This window comes from Branchiostoma lanceolatum, chromosome 1 (assembly GCF_035083965.1).
Source record: "Branchiostoma lanceolatum isolate klBraLanc5 chromosome 1, klBraLanc5.hap2, whole genome shotgun sequence".
Taxonomy (NCBI): Eukaryota; Metazoa; Chordata; class Leptocardii; order Amphioxiformes; family Branchiostomatidae; genus Branchiostoma; species Branchiostoma lanceolatum.
Genome location: NC_089722.1, coordinates 35,645,244 through 35,671,128, shown reverse-complemented (window position 1 = coordinate 35,671,128; position 25,885 = coordinate 35,645,244). Strand labels below are relative to the sequence as shown.

Below are 25,885 nucleotides of genomic sequence, written 5' to 3'. Positions count from 1 at the left end.
TCTCTGTAAACCGTTAATCAATCTTGGAAGTTAACAGAAACGGAGTACTAGGCAACAATTTCTGCTAATGCATGTACTTTCAAATCCTTCCTTGTGTGCACAATGTCCAAACCCCTCTTTTACAACCGCTGAACGGACTTAGCAATGGTTTAGCTGTCAGAAATCCGATACGGTGTATCTGAGTCAGACAAAGGTTCAAACTGTAACTTGACCGCATATCAACCAAATTGATCTGCCCTACTGATCGCTAAGAATCCCTGAATAATGGCTTTATGTCAAAAGTCAATGTTAGAAGTCAATCAAAACAGGTTATGTTTAAACGTTTGCTGCATCTTTAAACATATAATTATGCAAGTTTATCTAATTATTGTTAAAATCAAGATAAAGATGTAAAGTATATGTTACAGGCATGACCGTTTCCATGGCAACCGGTGACCACCAGCTAACCCAAAACTTACCCATTTTTCTACACTTGGACCAAGGCCTTACCACCACCCAAAAAAATCTACATTTTGTCCTTTGCTACTAGGTATTTTATAGACAGACCCCCTTAAAATTACCCATGATGCATTGCGATATTTGCGGCGATTTGATATCATGGCCGTTGGGTGTGATTCTTAAAACCTTTAGAAATTTTTGACGGATTTTGTTGATTCAAAGCCCAAAATGCAGAAAATGATATGGCCTATCAACATAATGTATTACACAAGACCCCATAGGTAGCCCAAATAAATGCCTGCTTTTGGAAAGTAAACAATACATTTTTTTACACAAAATTACCCCCAAAAATGGACTTAAAGGACTCATAGCTTCTTATAGAGTTAAAATATCAACCAAAAATATACTATTTCGTGATTCCTGTGGTATCTTTTGCCTACAAACCGATTTTCACCGAAAATTATTGATGTTTGATATTTTGTCCCAGTCCTCTGAATTAAGTCCCAAAAATCGAAGTCCATTTTAATGACGTCACCATTTCACGTGATAATTCCTAAAAAGCTGGACATTTGACATGATTATCATGGATAATTATAAAGTAGAGGAATCAACCTTTTCAAAAAAGTAAGTCACCCTTTGTCCCTCTGTTTGGTACCAAAAAGCTGCTTGGCCCATGGACTGATATGTGCATGGCTCCAATTTTACATGCATAAACTTGAACATGCAACTGCAACTGGTATTTTTCAGCCCTGGAAACATAAGTGGGATTGCTAAGTTAACTGTTACACCACAACATGCTATTTAACATATTTTTCATGTAGGTACAATTGCAAATTGCTTGTGGGCATATTTGTTAATGCACTTGTACAAACTGTGCAGAGCTACATGTCCCGTGCACCAATGCTCTTTCCAGTGTCCATCCTTTCATTCCCCTTGATTCCAAATGCCTTTAGCTTTGCAATGTGATCTGTCAAAATCGAGGGCAGAGAAAAATTTAGACTCGGAGAAAGCCCTGATATTGACAAAATCTGACAGGAAACACCAGTCAACCTCACCTGTTGCCACTTGTGCTTGCGTGCAGGTTCCTTGATGGTGACCAGTAGTTTCTGGATTTGCTGCAGTACCCCCTGGTAATACACCAACGACGTGTCGTAGTTCCCCAGCAGTGCGTACTCGCGACCCATCTTACAGTTCTCACAGATCTCTGCAAAACTAGTTCCCATGATATCAGCACTGGAATGGAAGTTAAGAAATTGAAATAAATTAGATACAACCATGGGTAGTTATAATTAGGATCCTTGGCCGATCTTGGCTTCTCCTGATGGCCTTTGTACAAGATATCTATGTGACTAGCTGTGGTGACTCATGCATGGATGGTATATTTATAGCCCACGCACGTCATGGAAAGATCAGTTGGCAAAACTTGACAAGAGCAACAGGCCTGCTTATGTGAGTAACAAAAATGGCGAGATTACCCTACTGAATTCAAATGCAGTATATTTTCTTCTGTTGGCTTTGACTAGTGTAATAAGGCTGCACGAAGTAATTTTTATGGATGACGTCCACGCGCGCATTGATTTTGGTCTGTTCCCAGAAAACAACCCAAGAAATTCCGCTTCCTATAACTATGACCACAGAGTTACGACAGTGCCGCAAATCGTAAGATTAACGCGCACCACGGTCAAAATACTAGTACTGTTACCGTTATGGTCGTCAGCATAGGAGCTCCAGTACTGAGACTTTCTTAGTACTACTGGAATTCCTGTGCCGGGCAGCTTCAGTACTGGGAACCCTCCTGTCAGGACTGGAAACCGAGTGCTGAGACTACAGCAATCTATCTTTTAGTTATCTTCCTGTAACTACCTATTGTTTGCAACAGAAAAACAATGCTGCACAGATAGCACACCCGTTTACCTAGCTGTAACCCATTGTTCGTAAAAGCAAAAATCTACTTGTTGTCGTCAGTTTTATTCAGATTATTCAGTAGAATTAATCTTTAGACCAATAGTTCATACATGTATGTCGGTTTAGTGCCAACCAGAACTGGGCTTCCACTATATCAAGTTCTAGTATTATTACTAGGACGTCCCGGTACAAATACATGTAGAACGTTAGTACAGGAAGCCCAGTTCCGAAATGATTTGATAACTCGGCTTCCAGTATTGAAGAGTGAGTATTTACTGGTGAGTCCAGTAAGGAACCCGTTACATCCGTAAATCGGCACTCGGTTATCCAGTGATGAATGACCTCCACACTGGGTATCCAGTACTGAATGACCCTTGAACGAAAATCTGTACTGGAACCCAAGTACCGAGAGGAGTTCAGCTCTGGAAAACGAGCACCGACACAAGATTCAGTTCTGAACGTCCAGTGCTGACAAAGCTTCGGTACTGGAATAAAGCTCATTCGCCCCCCCCCCCATAACTTCTGAACGGTATGGTGTATCCTTCCCAAAATTGTAGGGAATGATGGTCATGTAAAGTTTTATAATCCCCAGAATTTTGATGACGTTATGACGTAATATGACGTAATTATGACGTAATTGATGTGATTCTATTGGCTAAATAGGGAATTCCCGTAATATCTACAGGTATTAAAAAAAATAGTATGTATTGTTAATTTTAAGGTATACCAAGACACATTACGTAAATGGTAACTACGTTGACGTAAAAATGACGTCATAAAATGACGTCACGTGTTGTTAGCGACCCATTGGGATCCGCCATCTTGGATCGGCCATTTTGAAATTTTCAAAAATATTTTTTTTTCACTTATGACCCCAAAAAACACTAAAAATAGACTAGAAACGTTAATTTAAATGTTTCTGGTAAAGAAAATGCCACGTAGTGACGATTTTGAAGGCGAACAAGCCTGTTGATACCTAAAATAGTGTAATGGTCCGCCATCTTGGATTTTGACCGATTACGTCATCAAATTAGCATAAATTATGAATATTATATCATGAAATTCATTTTATTACATATGATGCTATACATGTAGGTAAACTAGTGTGGTTGAGCAAGAAAACCTAAGAAATATTATTGTTTTAAAAAATCAGTGATTTTTGCATAAAATGCCTGTCAGAAACCCGTTGCCATGGCAACATGAAAAATGATAAACTTAAACAATTATCATAATATTGTTGCCAACTAAATTTTAGGAAAAGTCACCAAGTTTGGTAGTCCTAGCGTATGTCGTTCGGCAGTTATAGGATGTCAAAGTTGGCGCGGGCACTTTTAATAGCCTAATAATATGAAACTTGAATAAACAATACACATAAATCAAAGCGAAGGTTACCTTTATTCAAACCAAAAAATTGCGTTACTAGTAGAATAGTAGTAAAGAGCCTCAGCGATGATGGTGACTTAACATCAAGTAGAAAGTGAGACACAGACAAATTTTTGATAAAAATACAAGAAATGGAGTCCATTCTAAGTCACCAAGAGGGTTTTGTAATAATATGTGTAAGGCCTAGGAAAAAAAATGTTGTGTTTCCGGTTACCTGACCGACCTAGCAAAAAACCCTGACCCTAGCCTTTTTTTGGGGTATATCGGTCACTGTGAAAAATAATTTCTGAACTTGAGTGATGAAAAACAGTGTGCGAAAACCCGTTCCCCAGTTGTGCAGCGCAACAATGTTTTGATTAATATTGGTGCAAGTTATTTCTAAACCCAGATTACGCAGTGCACTACCCAGGGCTCTAGCCAGCGCCAGTTTTGCCGTAAATTTACGGAACTTTGCTGCGTGTTACGGAAAAAATTCAAAACCAATGCGTAAACCTTGACAGACAAAAATCACAAGAAAAGATATAGACAGGGCTTGAACTTTTGCAAAGATCTCCAGAAAAGAAGCGGAAGTTTGAACTGAAGTCGATTCAGGCCATTTCTATCTCCGCCGGCGACAGGTGACACGGGTTTTCTGCGCGTGAAAAATTTGCGCGTGAAAATTTGCGCGTGAAGAATTTGCGTGTGAAAAAATAAATTTCTTTAAAATGTGTCAGAAAATGTGTAGTATAATTTTCTTAGACAGGAAAATGTGATCCCATGAACCAATTTTCCATATGACACCTGAATTTTTGGTTTGAAAACTCCTGATTTTTAAGTCCCTTGGGAATAGGTCCCTTGGGAATAGTTAAACTTTTGGGGGCTTGAAACCTTAACATTTGAAAATCACTTAAATCTTTAAGAAATACAGTCAACTTACTCATGTAAGGTTTTGTACTGTAAAATGTAACTATTTGAAGCTTTTCTCCATTCTGTTAGTCTAATTTCATCTTTTCTCAAGCAGATGCTTTCACGCGCAAATTTCAGTCAGGGAACGGGTTTTCTGCGCGTGAAAAATTTGCGCGTGAAAATTTGCGCGTGAAGAATTTGCGTGTGAAAAAATAAATTTCTTTAAAATGTGTCAGAAAATGTGTAGTATAATTTTCTTAGACAGGAAAATGTGATCCCATGAACCAATTTTCCATATGACACCTGAATTTTTGGTTTGAAAACTCCTGATTTTTAAGTCCCTTGGGAATAGGTCCCTTGGGAATAGTTAAACTTTTGGGGGCTTGAAACCTTAACATTTGAAAATCACTTAAATCTTTAAGAAATACAGTCAACTTACTCATGTAAGGTTTTGTACTGTAAAATGTAACTATTTGAAGCTTTTCTCCATTCTGTTAGTCTAATTTCATCTTTTCTCAAGCAGATGCTTTCACGCGCAAATTTCAAACTTTTTTGGGCGTGAAAACTTAACATTTGAAAATCACTTAAAAATCAGTTGTAGATTGAAAGAACAACATTTTGAACTGTAGAATGCAACAATAAGATACTTAATTCCATTGTGGGTCATCTTATTTCAAGTTTTCAGCTTAAAACCTCAAAAAAGGTTTTGAATCCCTTGGGAGTCAGCTTAGATATTCCCAAGGGACCTAAAATTCAAACCCAAAATTCAGGAAACAGATGCAAAATCAAATCATGGGGTAACATTTTCCTGACTTTTGTAGTGCACATTTTCTGACACATTTCTTGAACTTTATTTTTTCACACGCAAATTTTTCACGCGCAAGTTTTTCAAGCGCAAATTTCTCACGCGCACAAAACCCCAACTCGCCAGTCATAGCCACACAAAAATTACTCCGGTGGTTACCATGCTTTCCATATTTTTTGTAAACATTGTTAAAGTTTTACGCCGAGTTAATTACACGCACTTTCGTCCCACGCGCCGCGAAAACTGGTGTTGAGAGTTTGAGACCTCAGAATCAGATATCATCTACCAATAACAGCGTTCGTTCACGCCGCGTCACGGAAAATCGACCAATGACATGCAAGTCTCGCGGTTCACGAGATGATCTGAAGCGCGAATCCGCGAGGTTTTATCGCAAATTGATATTTGATGCGACGACGAAGGCTAGAATCGACGAATTTTGATCAAATCAAGTGGAAGTTACCGGAGAAATCGACCATGGAAACATGGAAGGAAAATATTGTACGTCTTTAGGGCGTTCTGTCCAAAGTAGGATGTCTCATTACCTTCGCCGAGAAGGTTATGCAGAGGGTAGCGTTTGTCTGTCTGTTTGTAGCGGCACAGAATAACTCAAGAATGCCTTGATGGATTGTCTTGGTATTCGGTATGTTCATAGGTTTTGATGAGACCTAAAAACGATTAGATTTGGGGCCCCCTAGCGGCTTCTTATGGTACTGCAGCGGAACTTCCTGTTTTGATATCTCGTGTTCTGGACATGCTATGGAACTGATTTTTGAGTGGTAGATAGATCTTTGGACAGAGAGTAAGTGGTGTGGGTTTGGGCCCCCTAGCGGCTTTTTTGGAACTGCAGGAGCAGGTTTTGCGTCTGACTTTGAAAGGGAATAACTCAAGAAGGGCTTGATGGATGGTAATGATTTCCAGGTCGAGGTGTTCAAATACATACAGTACGTAGATTATCTGATAGATGGAAAATTATGTAATTTTAGACAGCATGACCCCCACCAGGTTCAATTCTCATTGACAGAAAGATCCTACGAAAATTACATTTTCTGTTAGGCCTAGGAAAAAAATGTTGTGTTTCCGGTTACCCGACCGACCCTAGCAAAAAAACCCCAGACCCTAGCAAAAAAAAACCGACCCAAGCCTTTTTTTTGGGTGTTGGCCGCTGGCGAGGGACATAAAATTTCCAATCTGACATCTGAATTTGAGTGATGAAAAACAGAGTGCAAAAAATTATACCCACTTGCGCAGTTGCACAGTGCAACGATATTTTGATTGGTGCAATTTATTTCTTAATCCAGGTTGCGCAGTGGGCTACCTAAATTTCGGGCCTGAGAACTCCAGTTTGTGGTAATTACAGTAGAAGCCACTTAATTGCACCTCGGATAAACGCACCTTCCGTTTAATTGCACCAAATCCCAAAATCCCAAACCGGTTCCCATTCACTGCATTGTTAGTGACTCCGCATAACTGCACCGCGCATTGTCACCAATTTCGGATAACTGCACCATTTTTTCCCCAAAATCCTCGACAAGTTAACTAAAAAGGTGCGCTAAAAATCGGCAAACGCGGTACAAATGAGCCGATACCTGCCGGTGTAAAGGCGCAATACCGCCAATATGTTTAAAACTATTTTTGAGTTACAAAAGAAGGCGGTCTCCATTGACAGTCACGTTGATTGGAATCGTATGGGAGGTCCCGGGCGGGTCCAGGGCGTGTCGGCACCATCAAGAGACGCACGCCTACCAAAGGCGGCATTGCGCTTTGGCAGACAGCATGCTGTACTCAATAATTAAGATTGGTCTCTACCTGTACTACTGTCTTATTACTGTGAATGCATTCAAGTTCGCGTGGATTTGATTTCGCGTTAAGGATGGCATGGGGTGTTGTCGGTGGTTTGAGGTTTGCGGCAGCGCTACATACTGCTGCCGATAATAAAAGACCGGCGTCTTTATGTAACGTTACATCTAGTCGGAAACAATAGAGGCTCGGCAAGGGCTACAGACGTGTAGGCGGACATAACAGTCGCTTTTGGCGGTGCGGTGCTAACGTGATCATCTGGCTGAATCCGCGTCCTAGAAACTTCCTGCATTCACCGGATGAGGTATACGCGGGTTAGGCTCTGCTACTGTATAAGGAGAATGATCTGTCCTTGATCTGAGTCATCTAACCATATCTGCCCACTAGATACACTGTACAATTCACTATGGTGCCGACAGTCAAATCTGTCCAGACATGAGACGGGGGAACTACACTGGGCTGAACCGTAATCAGTAACCAAGTTTTAGTTTGAATTGCTAGTTTCATTGCGGTACATGATGTACGTAAATCGACAACGTACTGTACTCTACGTAATGTAACACAGAAACTGTTATCCCATGACGATGTTTCAGAATGCCTCCCATGTAACGTTACGTGTAGCTACTGATTTAAACATCTGTGAGGAAGCAAAAAAATGTTAAGTTTAATCTGTACAGTATCATGGTAAACTTTACAAGATTTTTGTACAGTACATGTCCTTGAATACGTAAATAAAGTTAATAACTGCATAATTTCGTCTATTTTCTTTGTGCTAGTGTTTCTGACTAACAATACACCCCCCGCCCATGGTGGTACGGTCCAGCTGGGCATTTCGCATAATTGCACCAGCCGGATAATTGCACCAAAAACGCTGACAAATGCGTGGTGCAGTTAAGCGGATTCTACTGTATTTGCACAAAGTAGAAAATTTGGACCAAGAAAACTCTACTCTTCTACTACTCTACGTCACACACGTGCACACACACACGCTCTCACTTTCGTAAATTTCAATCGAAACACAGAAATCGACCCCCAACCAAACAATAAAGTTACCGATACTTTGTCACTCGTTTGCATCCATAGTAAACCAGTTTTATTCTGCCTAAAACGCGAAAAATCCGTCCGAAAAAGAGCAAGGCTCCCGATCGAAAAACGTCAATACGACAATAGTCAGCCGCCATGTTGCATGAGAGTAATGACGCATTTCTGCAGTACTGGCAAATACCGCTAGAGGGCAGTGCGAAGTGTTGCTAGTGCTGATTTTTTTCGTTGGCAACATCAGGGGTGTCAAAGAATTCTTAGGAATTTTACGGAATTCATACGAGTTTTACGGGAAACATACGATCCATTACGAGAAACATACGAATTTTACGGAATACATACGATCCATTACGCAGAAACATACAAGTTTTACGGAATACATACATTCCATTATGCGGAATACATACGATCCTTACTAATTTGTTGGCCATCGCGCTAGCACCAAATCTAGCTTTGTCTGGTCCTCCTAGTTGGTCTAAGCCTACATCAGTCTTAATTTAGTGCAGCTTGAGATTTTTAGAGTTTATCCAGATGGGATACGCCAGTATTAAGCTCTTAAAAGTCAAGATATCGTACGAAGAACTGGTTATCCCGAGTCCGCCATCTTGAATTTGGCGGTCATGTCCTGACCCATCAAATTAATAAGGATCGTATGTATTCCGCGTAATGGATCGTATGTATTCTGTAAAACTCATATGTTTCTGCGTAATACTAATAGATCATATGTACAATGTATTCCGTTAAACTCGTATGAATTCCGTAAAATTCGTATGAATTCTTTGGCACCCCTGAACATTGAAAAGTGGTGAATGAGTCCTTTTAATAAGGTAAGATTTTATTTTTAATTCTTAACTTTGCAACAATTTTTGTAAAATAAACAAAGAAAGTTAAAATATTGTGACAGTGAGAGAGCAACTGGACAATGACTATTATATTAAGTGATTATTATACAAATGTACATGTATATTCTTAATAATTCACCTGTCACATTTCCAATTGGTAATTTTATTCCAGGGGTACTTAGATTTTGTTCAAACCCCCTCCGGGAAGTGCATGTTTAACTAGAATTCCACGACCTCATACCTTCGCCAAATGATTTTAATCTTTATGACTTACTCTCATCTCCCAAATAAACGTACCGGTACGTTTATTTTTTTCAGCCTCAAAATCCACCCAGTACGTTCTTATTTTGGACGGTACGTTTATTGTTTTTTTGAAAATCCATCGGGGCTTTGCTTACCAGAGATCCCCTTTATATCGAAAGTTTAGTTTTTTTTCATATTTCCCCGATATTTTTGCTCCTAAATCGCTATTTTTCGACCAAATGACGTGGATTTCCCCGCCGATACAATGACCCGGCATTTGTAAAACCCTGGCGGTACTAACATATCGGTCGATCTCGCTACAAAGTAACGTTGTTATTAGGAGAAAATAAGACGGCACACTGAAGTTTTGAAATGTATTTTTCATATAAACAACTTTGACAGTCTCTGTTTACATCGTAAACCAAAGCACGCTGATCAGAAAACAAATTACATGTATATGTTGCCAGCGGCACACAATGTTTCAAGTACACATGTAAAATTACTCACGTGAGATCAAGGAGGTCAAAATACAGCCTTTCCCAAAAACTTTGAAACGCTAAAAACAACACCTTGTAAAAATTGTGTCTTAGCATTAGAAACTGTATAATCACTTTAAAAATATACTAAAACATTTCAATCCTACCACAAACATGTACATTTAGTCCTTCGAAATCGCCACAGTAAAGACGCACGGCAGTGATAGTCCGTGGGAATGTTTCTCATGCATGGCAGAGCTCACCTTGAAGAAGGGGAAACAACTTTTTTTGATCTATAAATAAAACTCTTTTGCCTCAGTCAGAAATGTGCATGACAATTTAACAAAAATACTTTTCCATAGTTAAGTCTATACACAAAATTAGATTGCAATCTGGTCACCGTTATTATGACATAAAAATGCTTTTAAAAAGATCACTCCTCTACAGGGAGAGTGCCAAGGCTTTCCAAGAAATTTGCGTGTAAGCCCCGCCCCTTACTGTGTTGGTGCCGCTACCATGGCTACTGTCTGGCTCACTCTTTCACAGGCCCTTTGATGTGTAACATGAGAACCCTGTGGTTTGTTGCCACCAAACCTCCATGTTGCAACATTGTACAAGCCTGAGGCATCTAATTAACAAATTTGTTGACAATTTAGTCTCTCAAAATGAAAGTTTTTTTTCTACATACAAGGGTAATTTTTGGATTTGAAATTATTTGCATTGCAACAACACTGAACCAAGAACAATATATGATAATGTCCTTAACATTATATAATAATGTGATTTTGTTCTATATGTATGACACGATAAATGGCAAGTTCCTCCTTTTCTATATGGCTTTTACAAATAAGTAATACTTTCACTGAGCATATATTCAGGATATTGTAATTTTCTGTTCAAGTTCTAGATGTTGATACATATCTGAAAAAAGAGTAGACTCTGAGTCTGAAGGTGTGAAGTGAACTGAGAAGTTTGGCGACTACTTGTGTTTGATGATGTCACTTTATGCAATTTTCCTTGATCACTTGCTTCAATTTCCAAGTAGAAAATGCATGTATCATGTACATTTTCACTTGTTGAAAATTGAAAGCACCGTTGGCCCCCGGTTAGGGGTCATAGCGGGGAACCTATGCCCAATTTTTCCAAAAATTTTGCATACTATACATTTACGTTTACAGGGGGTATGTTTATTCCGGGGGGTACGTTTATTAGATTTTGAAGATTTGTCCGGGGGGTATGTTTATTCCGGGGGGTATGTTTATTTGGGAGATGAGAGTATTAGGAGTGTTTCTCATCAATTATAAATTATACCAGTTGTCTTAAAATACATGAAACATAACATGTCCAAAGTATGAGCTTAACAAATTATGAGCTTAACAAAGAAGGTTATGCTAATATCTATCATCAATTATGCAAATGAGGCCCTTATTAGCAGAATTGGATTCAACGATGTTCACATTCACATAACTATCCGATGCCAAAAAAAAAATATTGAATGTATGAAATTGCCGTCATTTACCAATATGGAATTATAGTAGTTTCTCATTAAATATGCAAATTAGGCCCACAATTGCATATTTTATATCTATCAACATCGACTCCCTTTCTCAGTTACAATTTGAACAGTCATATCATGGAACACCGCGATACGCCGCTTGCATTTGCGAACAAATGGCTGCCGTACGGCGCCGCGAGCTGCAGGTTCGATTCCGGGTTTATGCTTCCGCGTCCTTTGACATGAATTTCCTTGGTTATCAAGAACTTATGTTTCCGCGATTATTATATCTTAACTATGCTTCCCATACTTGACGATTACAGACTTCTACGGAAATATCGTTCCTTTCAATATTTTATTTTTTGCCGGTTGTAATAAAAGCTTTATCGACACAACAAACAGTGCAGCGAGTTCCGCACGTTCTACTACAAACTACGTACAAACTAAGTCTTATATTTAAACTTATAACTAAGCAATAAAAGTTAACATCCGTAAATATTAAATATGGTGCTGGAGAACAGCTGATCGATTATCGTCTGAAGTTTCCTTTTTACTAAGCTGCATGCCGCGACGACCATGTGCTTGTCTGTTGGCTGTCAATCATGCAGTGTCCATGGTAACCAGTACCGCGGCTACACGTCAATCAACGCCGTTGCCATGGTTTCATCCAAGCCGGGGAGTCCCCTCCGCCGTGTTTGTTGCCTGTTGCCTGTTGCCTTGACGACCGGCATGGGAAGTCTGTGGGAAAAAGAAACGACGTATTACCAAGGAGGTTTTATATAGAAGGAGAGCGGACGAGCTAAGTCTCTATTGTACTATGCGTGTAACGGGTGTGAAAAGTCAATGTCGCGTCAAGGTGCGAATTACCCCGATATGCATACACCCCACGCCCAGCTTGGCGACTTTGCTTTGTTTTCACCGGTGCGACCAAGGAGGCATAATGACTCTGTAGAGCAACTTCGATCTTTTTTTCAGCAGTTACTTTTGAGGAGGACTTTGAAACATTTGAGTTACAAGAGTGCAACGTGGAAGATGATCTCTCTAACGGCGAGAATCAAAGCACTATGTGGCAACCAACGCTGCCGCCGGCAGCCGCGGTACATTTGATTGCGAAGTCTGTGAGAATGTATACAAAACCGCCGGATGGCTTGAAAAACACAAGTCTTAGAGAACAGTATTTTTTAATGTGCATATATGCCGACTGAGGAGAAATTACAAACTTAGCTTGACTTGGCTCGCATTACCCTGGAGCCCAGACAAGTACCGGGTCGCTAGCGATTTCCTTCGGCGGCGGTCCAAGAACTCAGCCCGCCCGGACTAGACTCCCCCGATGCGCTAATAACGGCATCGGCGGGCTTGGAGCTTTCGGTCGCCGAAGGGATTGGGGGGAAGGAACCGGCTAAAAAAACAGCTAAAAGGCCCGATATACAGTCTGCATCCCAGGGCATACACCTTCTTGAAGTTCTTCTGTAAACATGCCAATCGGGAGCCGAAATAAATCGGCCTAAAAGTCTCCTAAGGAAACACATAGCTATCCAAAACATGACCGAAGAATCCATGGATACGAACCAAGGACCGAAAATCATACAAAAAGTCACTCCCAGGTTCCGGAAAATCTAGCCAGGTTCCGCCGCCCAAAACATCAAATTTGGAACGAGGAACCCTTCAGCTATTCAGAAAAAACGAAAACTTACCAAAGAAAAACGATACAAATTTTTTTGTGGCAACATGAAATTATAGGTATGAATCTATATTTCTTACTCTAAAAACCTGAGACTTGTCAACAAAAATGACCATAAACTCGCCCTAGTTTGTCGCACGGCAAAAATTCAAGTATCCAGATGACCGCCATTTTGTCCTCGCTCGAATGATGACGTCAGCCGAACCCTACCGGCTGTTCCAAATAAGGAAATCGTCGGAAACCCGAGGCATCTCGGCTGCCGGTCGGCTCAAGCTCGGCACGTGTGACGTCATGCCGAAGCTCCTTTGCATAGAAAACCGCGATTCACGCATCGGTTCAAAGACGGCGCCGCGCCAGCTATTCACAATGGGTCACAGCGGGGCGAAACAAAAGGACCCAGCGGGGCGCTAGCTCGTCCGCTCTCCTTCTATATAAAACCTCCTTGATATTACCGACAAATTTGTCGGGAAAACATGGGTTTCTTATCAGGAATTTCGGGACGATCGAAAAATTACCGTATGTATGTCGGGAAATGTACATCGACCGATGCAACACCAACGGTGCTCCGACCTGCCTAAAATCTGGAGGACAACTGTTAACGTTTCCCTATACATTCCCAGAGAATAGACCGATCCCAAAGCCACGCCCCCTGTTCGATTTCGAACACCTCCGTCAAAAACAGGGTTTGACGGACCAAACATGGCCGCCGCGGCTAGGTCGAAAATAATGCCACGGACTTCGGTTTAGCTTTTGTGGCACTGAAACCCTTTCAGAGCGGGCCAAATAAGAATGCTATGTCTTCTTTGTTGAAGGCTGTATCCACCGGGTAGAGTTGTTTAAGGAGAGGGTAGATGTGGTTGCGGTGAGAGCGTAATGTTTTCGGTCAATGTTAAAGCGGTATGCGCCACATAGCTTTCCCTTGTTTGTGGACATCAACGCCCAGTTTCTGACAAGCAGCCGATGCACGCGTAAAACAGGGTTCGTATATCTGTGACAGGGGTCCCACTGTATTGACTGCATGCATAACAGCTGCATGGTATTTAGTAACTAAGAATTTAAATGCATCATTTTACTTCCCTGTTCACTTTCAAGATAACCAGTTTCACACACCAGTAACTGAAGATACGAAACTCTGCGCTAGCGGACTTTGTAGTAGTCAGCATGTGGTACAAGCTTCCTCTCCTTGAGTGCCCGATCTATTTTCTTTTTGGCGACGCCTCAGGGGCGAGCCAAATTTTTACTGTATTGTGTGCAGATTGCAAGAATTCTAGGAATTGTACAGGAATGTGAAAGGCCATGGGACGATAACTCAAGAATGCCTAAATGTATTGTCTTCATATTTTGTAGGTGGGTAGGTCTGTGGGAGAGCTTGTAATGATAGGATTTTGGGCCCCCTAGCAACTTTCTATGGTACTGCAGGGGAACTTTCACTTTTCAAATCTCGTCTTCTGAACGTGCTATAGTCATGAGTTTTAAGTGGTGGATAGCTTTTTGTTAGGAAAGTATGTCCTGTAGATTTGGACCCCCTAGCGGCTTTTTTGGAACTGCAGGAGCTGATTTTGACTCAAACTTTGAAAGAGAATAACGCAAGAAGGGGATGACGGATCATCATAGTTTTTGGTGTGTAGATAGCTTAAGGGATGATTGACATAATCATATGCCAATTATGCAAATCAATATCTGATTTGCATAATTAATGAGGGCAGTTAATAAATCAGCTGCATTCCATTATAGGACTCTCAAACTCATGGCATATGTAACTGAGAAAGAGATAAATATCGATAGATATCAATTATACAAATTGATACTTAATTTGCATAATTAATGACAAAATACTTTAAATCCATAGTGGTAAATGATGGGGATTTCAATTTTGCACCATTTGGAAGTTAAGTAAATGTGGCCACTATTAGACACAAATCTTGCATAGAGGGCCTCATTTACATAATTTATGAGGAAATGGTACGATATCTTTTTTGAGAAAACAAGATTTTCATACATTGGACAACTTGTGTTATTTTGGTAGAGAAGGTGATCGACTGATATGATGTATGCGGCTATTATGCGAGGTCCTTATTTGCATGTGGGTTAAAAACCAAAACGTTAACAGAGACCACCGTCGCCATGGCAACATCTTTTTATGTTGCCAATCTTGTTAAATTCGTTTTTGTTCTGAGCATGCATTCAACCAATACAGTGGAAAACCTGTCCCAGATATACGTACCCTACTTTACACGTGCCATTTCTGCCCCGCCAACGCTGTTTTTGACGGAGGTGGGCTAAATAGAACAGGGGGTTCTAAGGGTCTTCTATTCGTTCGATATGGTGTTCGACAGGATCGGTCTATTGTGACTGTATTCCCGACATGTTTCCAGTGTATACCCGACCTCCCCGAGCACTGTGGTAGGTGTCAATTATTTTTACAACCATGAACCGAAGGTTCTTGAATAGGGACTGATAGTGTGTTCAGCAAATATACAAATGTAACTGCCTCCTTTGTCAGTACTGGACAACCAGTACGGAAGTGGTCGTCAGAACAGGAGCTCCAGTACTGAGACTTTCTCAGTACTGGACTTCCTGTACTGGGCAGCTTCAGTACTGGGAACCCTCCTGTCAGGACTGGAAACTGAGTGCTGAGACTCTAACGAGCGTCTAACGTTATTTTCATGGCTGCATCTCTTCGATGCTTTATTTCCTACTTCAAAGCTATTGTTTGGAAAACGTTCGAATGAAGAAAAAAATAAAATACAGTGTCACATTCTGTTACGTTTCAACAAGGAGGTTTTATATAAAACCTCCTTGGTTTCAACGACGACAACATATCCTTGTGGCTTGTGCCTTTATCGGGAGAAAACGTACACCGAAATAATAATGTACTTTATATTACCTACCAAAATCTATGTCCACAACCAAGGAACAAAACAGTAACGTTACTACCTAAACGTTAGTATGTACAAACATACCCTGTCCCCCATAGTCAACCTTAGTAAACTTAGAACTTTCAGAGTAGACTAGATAACTTTTTCGATTCCCATGTATTTCTGTTTGTTTGCAATAAGCCTTCGGGCATGAACTTGCAATAAAGTTATTATTATCATTAAAATGTACAGACAACTAAATCCAAAACTGTCCAGTCGGTCCAAACAATGGATCATCCCAGTACTAACGGTTAATAGAACGTGAGTACAAGGACCCCCAGTTCCGAAATAATTTGAGGTCTCGGCTTCCAGTACTGAAGAGTCACTATTTACTGGTAAATCCAGTACGGAACCAGTTACATCCGTAAATCGGCACTCGGTTATCCAGTGCTGAATGACCTCCGCACTGGGTAACCAGTACCGAATGACCGTTGACCTAGCCGGAACGCAAATCCGTACTGGAACCCGAGTACCGAGAGGAGTTCAGCTCTGGAACCCGAGTACCGAAACAAATTCAGTTCTGGACGTCCAGTGCTGACGAAGCTTCGGTGCTGGAATAAAGCCGTTCCGTACTGGAATTCTTGTACGGAACTTCCTTCCGTACTGGGAGCCGAGTATCGGCGCCATTTTCTCCACGGGTTTCGTACTGGGCGCCCAGTAAGGAGCCGGTTACATCTGTATATTTGCGTGTGTTCAGTCCTTCCTATATGATGTCCTTGTTTAAACCCTGCTTTTTACTCACCGTGGGGTCTGTCTAGGCGCAGGCGTTAACTGTTTAGTCTCCCCTAAAGAAAACTTGACAAATAATCAAATGCGACGTCACAATCTCTAGCTAGCCTCACTGATACCACTAATATCAAAAACTACTTCAAAGCACCTCTCAAACACCTCTAACATAACATGAACATATCACCTCAATCCCCAACATACAACTAAGGACAATATACTGTATATCTATTATCTGGCTCCCAAGGCCTGAATGCGGATTCCACAGACAGTATCCAGTTGAATATGTCCCCTCCCCCATCAACATATCGACCGGCCAATTTCTTTTTCTTTTCTTAACTCTAGAAGTAATTATACATCGTACCTTTATCCTCACCTTGTCTCGCTGAATAAACGGACAATATCTGTATACAGCGCCAAAGATAGATACGTTTTTCTGGTGAAACTTTACCCCGTTTATAACGTTTATAAGGCAACCTGCAAACTGACAAATGTTTTCAACTTGCAGTGGAAGCCATGATTGGTCAGTTTGAAATTACCCGTCGTCCAAAGTGCAAATATCGCTCGTTCTGGTTCCGGGTCGGAGTTCAAATCAGACCGTGTGTAGGGTCATGACCCGGTAATCTGCCGAAAGTGCGTGGTCGCAACTCTGTTTTCTGGCTCCTATTGCTTGGTGATCGTTTTAGCTGTGCATAATTTTTTTGTATCCCCTGAAAAGCCCGTGAGTTGTAGTATTTATGGGCCTAGTGAAGTTGGTTCGCCATCGAAGGCTGATCGAAGGCTTGTTTGTATTAGTCCGCGCCAACGGTGATGCGGTTTTTTCGCCTGATGACCCCAATAGCATCGTTTTTAATGCATTTTCACCGAATTTGCGTCATCGGAGATTGCGAAAAAGTTATCACATGACTTGTTTATTTTTTTCATTTCTCAGGGACACCATTAACTAAGCTTTCTTAGCATCTGAGCGAAATTATCACTTTGAAATTTTTTGTCTGCGAAAGCTCGGATGTGCATTGGAAACGACGTAGAACGGCCTAATAAGCTGTTCTAAGTCATTTGCAAACGATTCCGAGCGGTTTGGCGAGAAAAAAAGCCAAGATGAAATTTTACCCGCAAAGGCCGTATTAGGCTTCAAACGTCGAAATAGGCCTTAAAACAGAGGTTTTGAGCGAAATTATCACTGAAATTTTTGGTCTCCGAAAGCTCGGATTTGCATTGGAAACGACGTATAACGGCCTAATAAGCTGTTCTAAGTCATTTGCAAACGATTCCGAGCGGTTTGGCGAGAAAAAAAGCCAAGATAAAATTTTACCCGCAAAGGCCGTATTAGGCTTCAAAACGTCGAAATAGGCCTTAAAACAGAGGTTTTGAGCGAAATTATCACTTTGAAATTTTTTGTCTGCGAAAGCTCGGATTTGCATTGGAAACGACGTAGAACGGCCTAATAAGCTGTTCTAAGTCATTTGCAAACGATTCGAGCGGTGTGGCGAGAAAAGAAGCCAAGATGAAATTTTACCCGCAAAGGCCGTATTAGGCTTCAAAACGTCGAAATAGGCCTTAAAACAGAGGTTTTGAGCGAAATTATCACTTTGAAATTTTTTGTCTGGGAAAAAGCGGATTTGCATTGAAAACGACGTAGAACGGCCTAATAAGCTGTTCTAAGTCATTTGCAAGCGATTCCGAGCGGTTTGGCGAGAAAAAAAGCCAAGATGAAATTTTACCCGCAAAGGCCGTATTAGGCTTCAAAACGTCGAAATAGGCCTTAAAACAGAGGTTTTGAGCGAAATTATCACTTTGAAATTTTTTGTCTGGGAAAAAGCGGATTTGCATTGAAAACGACGTAGAACGGCCTAATAAGCTGTTCTAAGTCATTTGCAAGCGATTCCGAGCGGTTTGGCGAGAAAAAAGCCAAGATGAAATTTTACCGGCAAAGGCCGTATTAGGCTTCAAAACGTCGAAATAGGCCTTAAAACAGAGGTTTTGAGCGAAATTATCACTTTGAAATTTTTTGTCTGGGAAAAAGCGGATTTGCATTGAAAACGACGTAGAACGGCCTAATAAGCTGTTCTAAGTCAATTGCAAGCGATTCCGAGCGGTTTGGCGAGAAAAAAAGCCAAGATGAAATTTTACCGGCAAAGGCCGTATTATGCTTCAAAACGTCGAAATAGGCCTTAAAACAGAGGTTTTGAGCGAAATTATCACTTTGAAATTTTTTGGTCTGGGAAAAAGCGGATTTGCATTGAAAACGACGTAGAACGGCCTAATAAGCTGTTCTAAGTCATTTGCAAGCGATTCCGAGCGGTTTGGCGAGAAAAAAAGCCAAGATGAAATTTTACCGGCAAAGGCCGTATTAGGCTTAAAAACGTCGAAATAGGCCTTAAAACAGCGGTTTTGAGCGAAATTATCACTTTGAAATTTTTGGTCTGGGAAAAAGCGGATTTGCATTGAAAACGACGTAGAACGGCCTAATAAGCTGTTCTAAGTCATTTTCAAGCGATTCCGAGCGGTTTGGCGAGAAAAAAAGCCAAGATGAAATTTTACCGGCAAAGGCCGTATTAGGCTTCAAAACGTCGAAATAGGCCTTAAAACAGAGGTTTTGAGCGAAATTATCACTTTGAATTTTTTTGTCTGGGAAAAAGCGGATTTGCATTGAAAACGACGTAGAACGGCCTAATAAGCTGTTCTAAGTCATTTGCAAGCGATTCCGAGCGGTTTGGCGAGAAAAAAAGCCAAGATAAAATTTTACCGGCAAAGGCCGTATTAGGCTTCAAAACGTCGAAATAGGCCTTAAAACAGAGGTTTTGAGCGAAATTATCACTTTGAAATTTTTTGTCTGGGAAAAAGCGGATTTGCATTGAAAACGACGTAGAACGGCCTAATAAGCTGTTCTAAGTCATTTGCAAGCGATTCCGAGCGGTTTGGCGAGAAAAAAAGCCAAGATGAAATTTTACCGGCAAAGGCCGTATTAGGCTTCAAAACGTCGAAATAGGCCTTAAAACAGAGGTTTTGAGCGAAATTATCACTTTGAAATTTTTGTCTGGGAAAAAGCGGATTTGCATTGAAAACGACGTAGAACGGCCTAATAAGCTGTTCTAAGTCATTTGCAAGCGATTCCGAGCGGTTTGGCGAGAAAAAAAGCCAAGATGAAATTTTACCGGCAAAGGCCGTATTAGGCTTCAAAACGTCGAAATAGGCCTTAAAACAGAGGTTTTGAGCGAAATTATCACTTTGAAATTTTTGGTCTGGGAAAAAGCGGATTTGCATTGAAAACGACGTAGAACGGCCTAATAAGCTGTTCTAAGTCATTTGCAAGCGATTCCGAGCGGTTTGGCGAGAAAAAAAGCCAAGATGAAATTTTACCGGCAAAGACCGTATTATGCTTCAAAACGTCGAAATAGGCCTTAAAACAGAGGTTTTGAGCGAAATTATCACTTTGAAATTTTTTGTCTGGGAAAAAGCGGATTTGCATTGAAAACGACGTAGAACGGCCTAATAAGCTGTTCTAAGTCAATTGCAAGCGATTCCGAGCGGTTTGGCGAGAAAAAAAGCCAAGATGAAATTTTACCGGCAAAGGCCGTATTATGCTTCAAAACGTCGAAATAGGCCTTAAAACAGAGGTTTTGAGCGAAATTATCACTTTGAAATTTTTGGTCTGGGAAAAAGCGGATTTGCATTGAAAACGACGTAGAACGGCCTAATAAGCTGTTCTAAGTCATTTGCAAGCGATTCCGAGCGGTTTGGCGAGAAAAAAAGCCAAGATGAAATTTTACCGGCAAAGGCCGTATTAGGCTTCAAAACGTCGAAATAGGCCTTAAAACAGCGGTTTTGAGCGAAATTATCACTTTGAAATTTTTGGTCTGGGAAAAAGCGGATTTGCATTGAAAACGACGTAGAACGGCCTAATAAGCTGTTCTAAGTCATTTTCAAGCGATTCCGAGCGGTTTGGCGAGAAAAAAAGCCAAGATGAAATTTTACCGGCAAAGGCCGTATTAGGCTTCAAAACGTCGAAATAGGCCTTAAAACAGAGGTTTTGAGCGAAATTATCACTTTGAATTTTTTTGTCTGGGAAAAAGCGGATTTGCATTGAAAACGACGTAGAACGGCCTAATAAGCTGTTCTAAGTCATTTGCAAGCGATTCCGAGCGGTTTGGCGAGAAAAAAAGCCAAGATGAAATTTTACCGGCAAAGGCCGTATTAGGCTTCAAAACGTCGAAATAGGCCTTAAAACAGAGGTTTTGAGCGAAATTATCACTTTGAAATTTTTGGTCTGGGAAAAAGCGGATTTGCATTGAAAACGACGTAGAACGGCCTAATAAGCTGTTCTAAGTCATTTGCAAGCGATTCCGAGCGGTTTGGCGAGAAAAAAAGCCAAGATGAAATTTTACCGGCAAAGGCCGTATTAGGCTTCAAAACGTCGAAATAGGCCTTAAAACAGAGGTTTTGAGCGAAATTATCACTTTGAAATTTTTTGTCTGGGAAAAAGTGGATTTGCATTGAAAACGACGTAGAACGGCCTAATAAGCTGTTCTAAGTCATTTGCAAGCGATTCCGAGCGGTTTGGCGAGAAAAAAAGCCAAGATGAAATTTTACCGGCAAAGGCCGTATTAGGCTTCAAAACGTCGAAATAGGCCTTAAAACAGAGGTTGTGAGCGAAATTATCACTTTGAAATTTTTTGTCTGGGAAAAAGCGGATTTGCATTGAAAACGACGTAGAACGGCCTAATAAGCTGTTCTAAGTCATTTGCAAGCGATTCCGAGCGGTTTGGCGAGAAAAAAAGCCAAGATGAAATTTTACCGGCAAAGACCGTATTATGCTTCAAAACGTCGAAATAGGCCTTAAAACAGAGGTTTTGAGCGAAATTATCACTTTGAAATTTTTGGTCTGGGAAAAAGCGGATTTGCATTGAAAACGACGTAGAACGGCCTAATAAGCTGTTCTAAGTCATTTGCAAGCGATTCCGAGCGGTTTGGCGAGAAAAAAAGCCAAGATGAAATTTTACCGGCAAAGGCCGTATTAGGCTTCAAAACGTCGAAATAGGCCTTAAAACAGAGGTTTTGAGCGAAATTATCACTTTGACATTTTTTGTCTGGGAAAAAGCGGATTTGCATTGAAAACGACGTAGAACGGCCTAATAAGCTGTTCTAAGTCATTTGCAAGCGATTCCGAGCGGTTTGGCGAGAAAAAAAGCCAAGATGAAATTTTACCGGCAAAGGCCGTATTAGGCTTCAAAACGTCGAAATAGGCCTTAAAACAGAGGTTTTGAGCGAAATTATCACTGAAATTTTTGGTCTGGGAAAAAGCAGATTTGCATTGAAAACGACGTAGAACGGCCTAATAAGCTGTTCTAAGTCATTTGCAAGCGATTCCGAGCGGTTTGGCGAGAAAAAAAGCCAAGATGAAAGTTTACCGGCAAAGGCCGTATTATGCTTCAAAACGTCGAAATAGGCCTTAAAACAGAGGTTTTGAGCGAAATTATCACTTTGAAATTTTTGGTCTGGGAAAAAGCGGATTTGCATTGAAAACGACGTAGAACGGCCTAATAAGCTGTTCTAAGTCATTTGCAAGCGATTCCGAGCGGTTTGGCGAGAAAAAAAGCCAACATGAAAGTTTACCGGCAAAGGCCGTATTATGCTTCAAAACGTCGAAATAGGCCTTAAAACAGAGGTTTTGAGCGAAATTATCACTTTGAAATTTTTGGTCTGGGAAAAAGCGGATTTGCATTGAAAACGACGTAGAACGGCCTAATAAGCTGTTCTAAGTCATTTGCAAACGATTCCGAGCGGTGTGGCGAGAAAAGAAGCCAAGATGAAATTTTACCCGCAAAGGCCGTATTAGGCTTCAAAACGTCGAAATAGGCCTTAAAACAGAGGTTTTGAGCGAAATTATCACTTTGAAATTTGTTGTCTGCGAAAGCTCAGATTTGCATTGGAAACGACGTAGAACGGCCTAATAAGCTGTTCTAAGTCATTTGCAAACGATTCCGAGCGGTTTGGCGAGAAAAAAAGCCAAGATGAAATTTTACCGGCAAAGGCCGTATTAGGCTTAAAAACGTCGAAATAGGCCTAAAAACAGAGGTTTGAGCGAAATTATCACTTTGAAATGTTTTGTCTGCGAAAGCTCGGATTTGCATTGGAAACGACGTAGAACGGCCTAATAAGCTGTTCTAAGTCATTTGCAAACAATTCCGAGCGGTTTGGCGAGAAAAAAAGCCAAGATGAAATTTTACCGGCAAAGGCCATATTAGGCTTCAAACGTCGAATAGGCCTTAAACAGAGGTTTTGAGCGAAATTATCACTTTGAAATTTTTTGTCTGCAAAAGCTCGGATTTGCATTGGAAACGACGTAGAACGGCCTAATAAGCTGTTCTAAGTCATTTGCAAACGATTCCGAGCGGTTTGGCGAGAAAAAAAGCCAAGATGAAATTTTACCGGCAAAGGCCGTATTAGGCTTCAAAACGTCGAAATAGGCCTTAAAACAGAGGTTTTGAGCGAAATTATCACTTTGACATTTTTTGTCTGCGAAAGCTCGGATTTGCATTGAAACGACGTAGAACGGCCTAATAAGCTGTTCTAAGTCATTTGCAAGCGATTCCGAGCGGTTTGGCGAGAAAAAAAGCCAAGATGAAATTTTACCGGCAAAGGCCGTATTAGGCTTCAAAACGTCGAAATAGGCCTTAAAACAGAGGTTTTGAGCGAAATTATCACTTGAAATTTTTGGTCTGGGAAAAAGCGGATTTGCATTGAAAACGACGTAGAACGGCCTAATAAGCTGTTCTAAGTCATTTGCAAGCGATTCCGAGCGGTTTGGCGAGAAAAAAGCCAAGATGAAATTTTACCGGCAAAGGCCGTATTAGGCTTCAAAACGTCGAAATAGGCCTTAAAACAGAGGTTTGAGCGAAATTATCACTTTGAAATTTTTTGTCTGTGAAAGCTCGGATTTGCATTGTAAACGACGTAGAACGGCCTAATAAGCTGTTCTAAGTCATTTACAAACGGTTCCGAGCGGTGTGGCGAGAAAAAAAGCCAAGATGAAATTTTACCCGCAAAGGCCGTATTAGGCTTCAAACCGTCAAAATAGGCCTTAAAACAGAGGTTTTGAGCGAAATTATCACTTTGAAATTTTTGTCTGCGAAAGCTTGGATTTGCATTGGAAACGACGTAGAACGGCCTAATAAGCTGTTCTAAGTCATTTGCAAACAATTCCGAGCGGTTTGGCGAGAAAAAAAGCCAAGATGAAATTTTACCCACAAAGGCCATATTAGGCTTCAAAACGTCGAAATAGGCCTTAAAACAGAGGTTTTGAGCGAAATTATCACTTTGAAATTTTTTGTCTGGGAAAAAGCGGATTTGCATTGAAAACGACGTAGAACGGCCTAATAAGCTGTTCTAAGTCATTTGCAAACGATTCCGAGTGGTTTGGCGAGAAAAAAAGCCAAGATGAAATTTTACCGGCAAAGGCCGTGTATTAGGCTTCAAAACGTCGAAATAGGCCTTAAAACAGAGGTTTTGAGCGAAATTATCACTTTGAAATTTTTGTCTGCGAAAGCTAGGATTTGCATTGGAAACGACGTAGAACGGCCTAATAAGCTGTTCTATGTCATTTGCAAACGATTCCGAGCGGTTTGGCGAGAAAAAAAGCCAAGATGAAATTTTACCGGCAAAGGCCGTATTATGCTTCAAAACGTTGAAATAGGCCTTAAAACAGAGGTTTGAGCGAAATTATCACTTTGAAATTTTTTGTCTGCAAAAGCTCGGATTTGCATTGGAAACGACGTAGAACGGCCTAATAAGCTGTTCTAAGTCATTTGCAAACAATTCCGAGCGGTTTGGCGAGAAAAAAAGCCAAGATGAAATTTTACCGGCAAAGGCCGTGTATTAGGCTTCAAAACGTCGAAATAGGCCTTAAAACAGAGGTTTTGAGCGAAATTATCACTTTGACATTTTTTGTCTGCGAAAGCTCGGATTTGCATTGGAAACGACGTAGAACGGCCTAATAAGCTGTTCTAAGTCATTTGCAAGCGATTCCGAGCGGTTTGGCGAGAAAAAAGCCAAGATGAAATTTTACCGGCAAAGGCCGTATTAGGCTTCAAAACGTCGAAATAGGCCTTAAAACAGAGGTTTTGAGCGAAATTATCACTTTGAAATTTTTTGTCTGGGAAAAAGCGGATTTGCATTGAAAACGACGTAGAACGGCCTAATAAGCTGTTCTAAGTCATTTGCAAGCGATTCCGAGCGGTTTGGCGAGAAAAAAAGCCAAGATGAAATTTTACCGGCAAAGGCCGTATTAGGCTTCAAAACGTCGAAATAGGCCTTAAAACAGAGGTTTTGAGCGAAATTATCACTTTGAAATTTTTTGTCTGTGAAAGCTCGGATTTGCATTGTAAACGACGTAGAACGGCCTAATAAGCTGTTCTAAGTCATTTACAAACGATTCCGAGCGGTGTGGCGAGAAAAAAAGCCAAGATGAAATTTTACCCGCAAAGGCCGTATTAGGCTTCAAACCGTCAAAATAGGCCTTAAAACAGAGGTTTTGAGCGAAATTATCACTTTGAAATTTTTTGTCTGCGAAAGCTCGGATTTGCATTGGAAACGACGTAGAACGGCCTAATAAGCTGTTCTAAGTCATTTGCAAATAATTCCGAGCGGTTTGGCGAGAAAAAAAGCCAAGATGAAATTTTACCCACAAAGGCCATATTAGGCTTCAAAACGTCGAAATAGGCCTTAAAACAGAGGTTGTGAGCGAAATTATCACTTTGAAATTTTTTGTCTGGGAAAAAGCGGATTTGCATTGAAAACGACGTAGAACGGCCTAATAAGCTGTTCTAAGTCATTTGCAAACGATTCCGAGCGGTTTGGCGAGAAAAAAAGCCAAGATGAAATTTTACCGGCAAAGGCCGTGTATTAGGCTTCAAAACGTCGAAATAGGCCTTAAAACAGAGGTTTTGAGCGAAATTATCACTTTGAAATTTTTTGTCTGCGAAAGCTAGGATTTGCATTGGAAACGACGTAGAACGGCCTAATAAGCTGTTCTATGTCATTTGCAAACGATTCCGAGCGGTTTGGCGAGAAAAAAAGCCAAGATGAAATTTTACCGGCAAAGGCCGTATTATGCTTCAAAACGTTGAAATAGGCCTTAAAACAGAGGTTTTGAGCGAAATTATCACTTTGAAATTTTTTGTCTGGGAAAAAGCGGATTTGCACTGAAAACGACGTAGAACGGCCTAATAAGCTGTAACATCACTATGTATAG

The 25,885-nt window shown here is 40.7% G+C and overlaps 1 protein-coding gene across 2 annotated transcripts in view; it reads right to left on the bottom strand.

Moving 5' to 3' along the window:
* The window catches only part of LOC136421225 (katanin p60 ATPase-containing subunit A1-like), a 51,965-nt gene extending 34,795 nt beyond the window's left edge, over positions 1–17,170 (bottom strand). The window contains exons 1-2 of one of the 2 annotated variants that reach the window (XM_066408425.1): positions 17,012–17,170; positions 1,494–1,671 (exon numbers count right to left, since the gene is read on the bottom strand). In XM_066408425.1, the coding sequence (XP_066264522.1) occupies positions 1,494–1,661 (168 nt within the window). In that variant the 5' untranslated portion in view covers positions 1,662–1,671; positions 17,012–17,170. Of the gene's footprint in view, positions 1–1,493; positions 1,672–16,999 lie in introns of both variants that reach the window. The other variant, XM_066408417.1, reaches the window with a different exon arrangement.
* Positions 17,171–25,885: the final 8,715 nt, after the last annotated feature.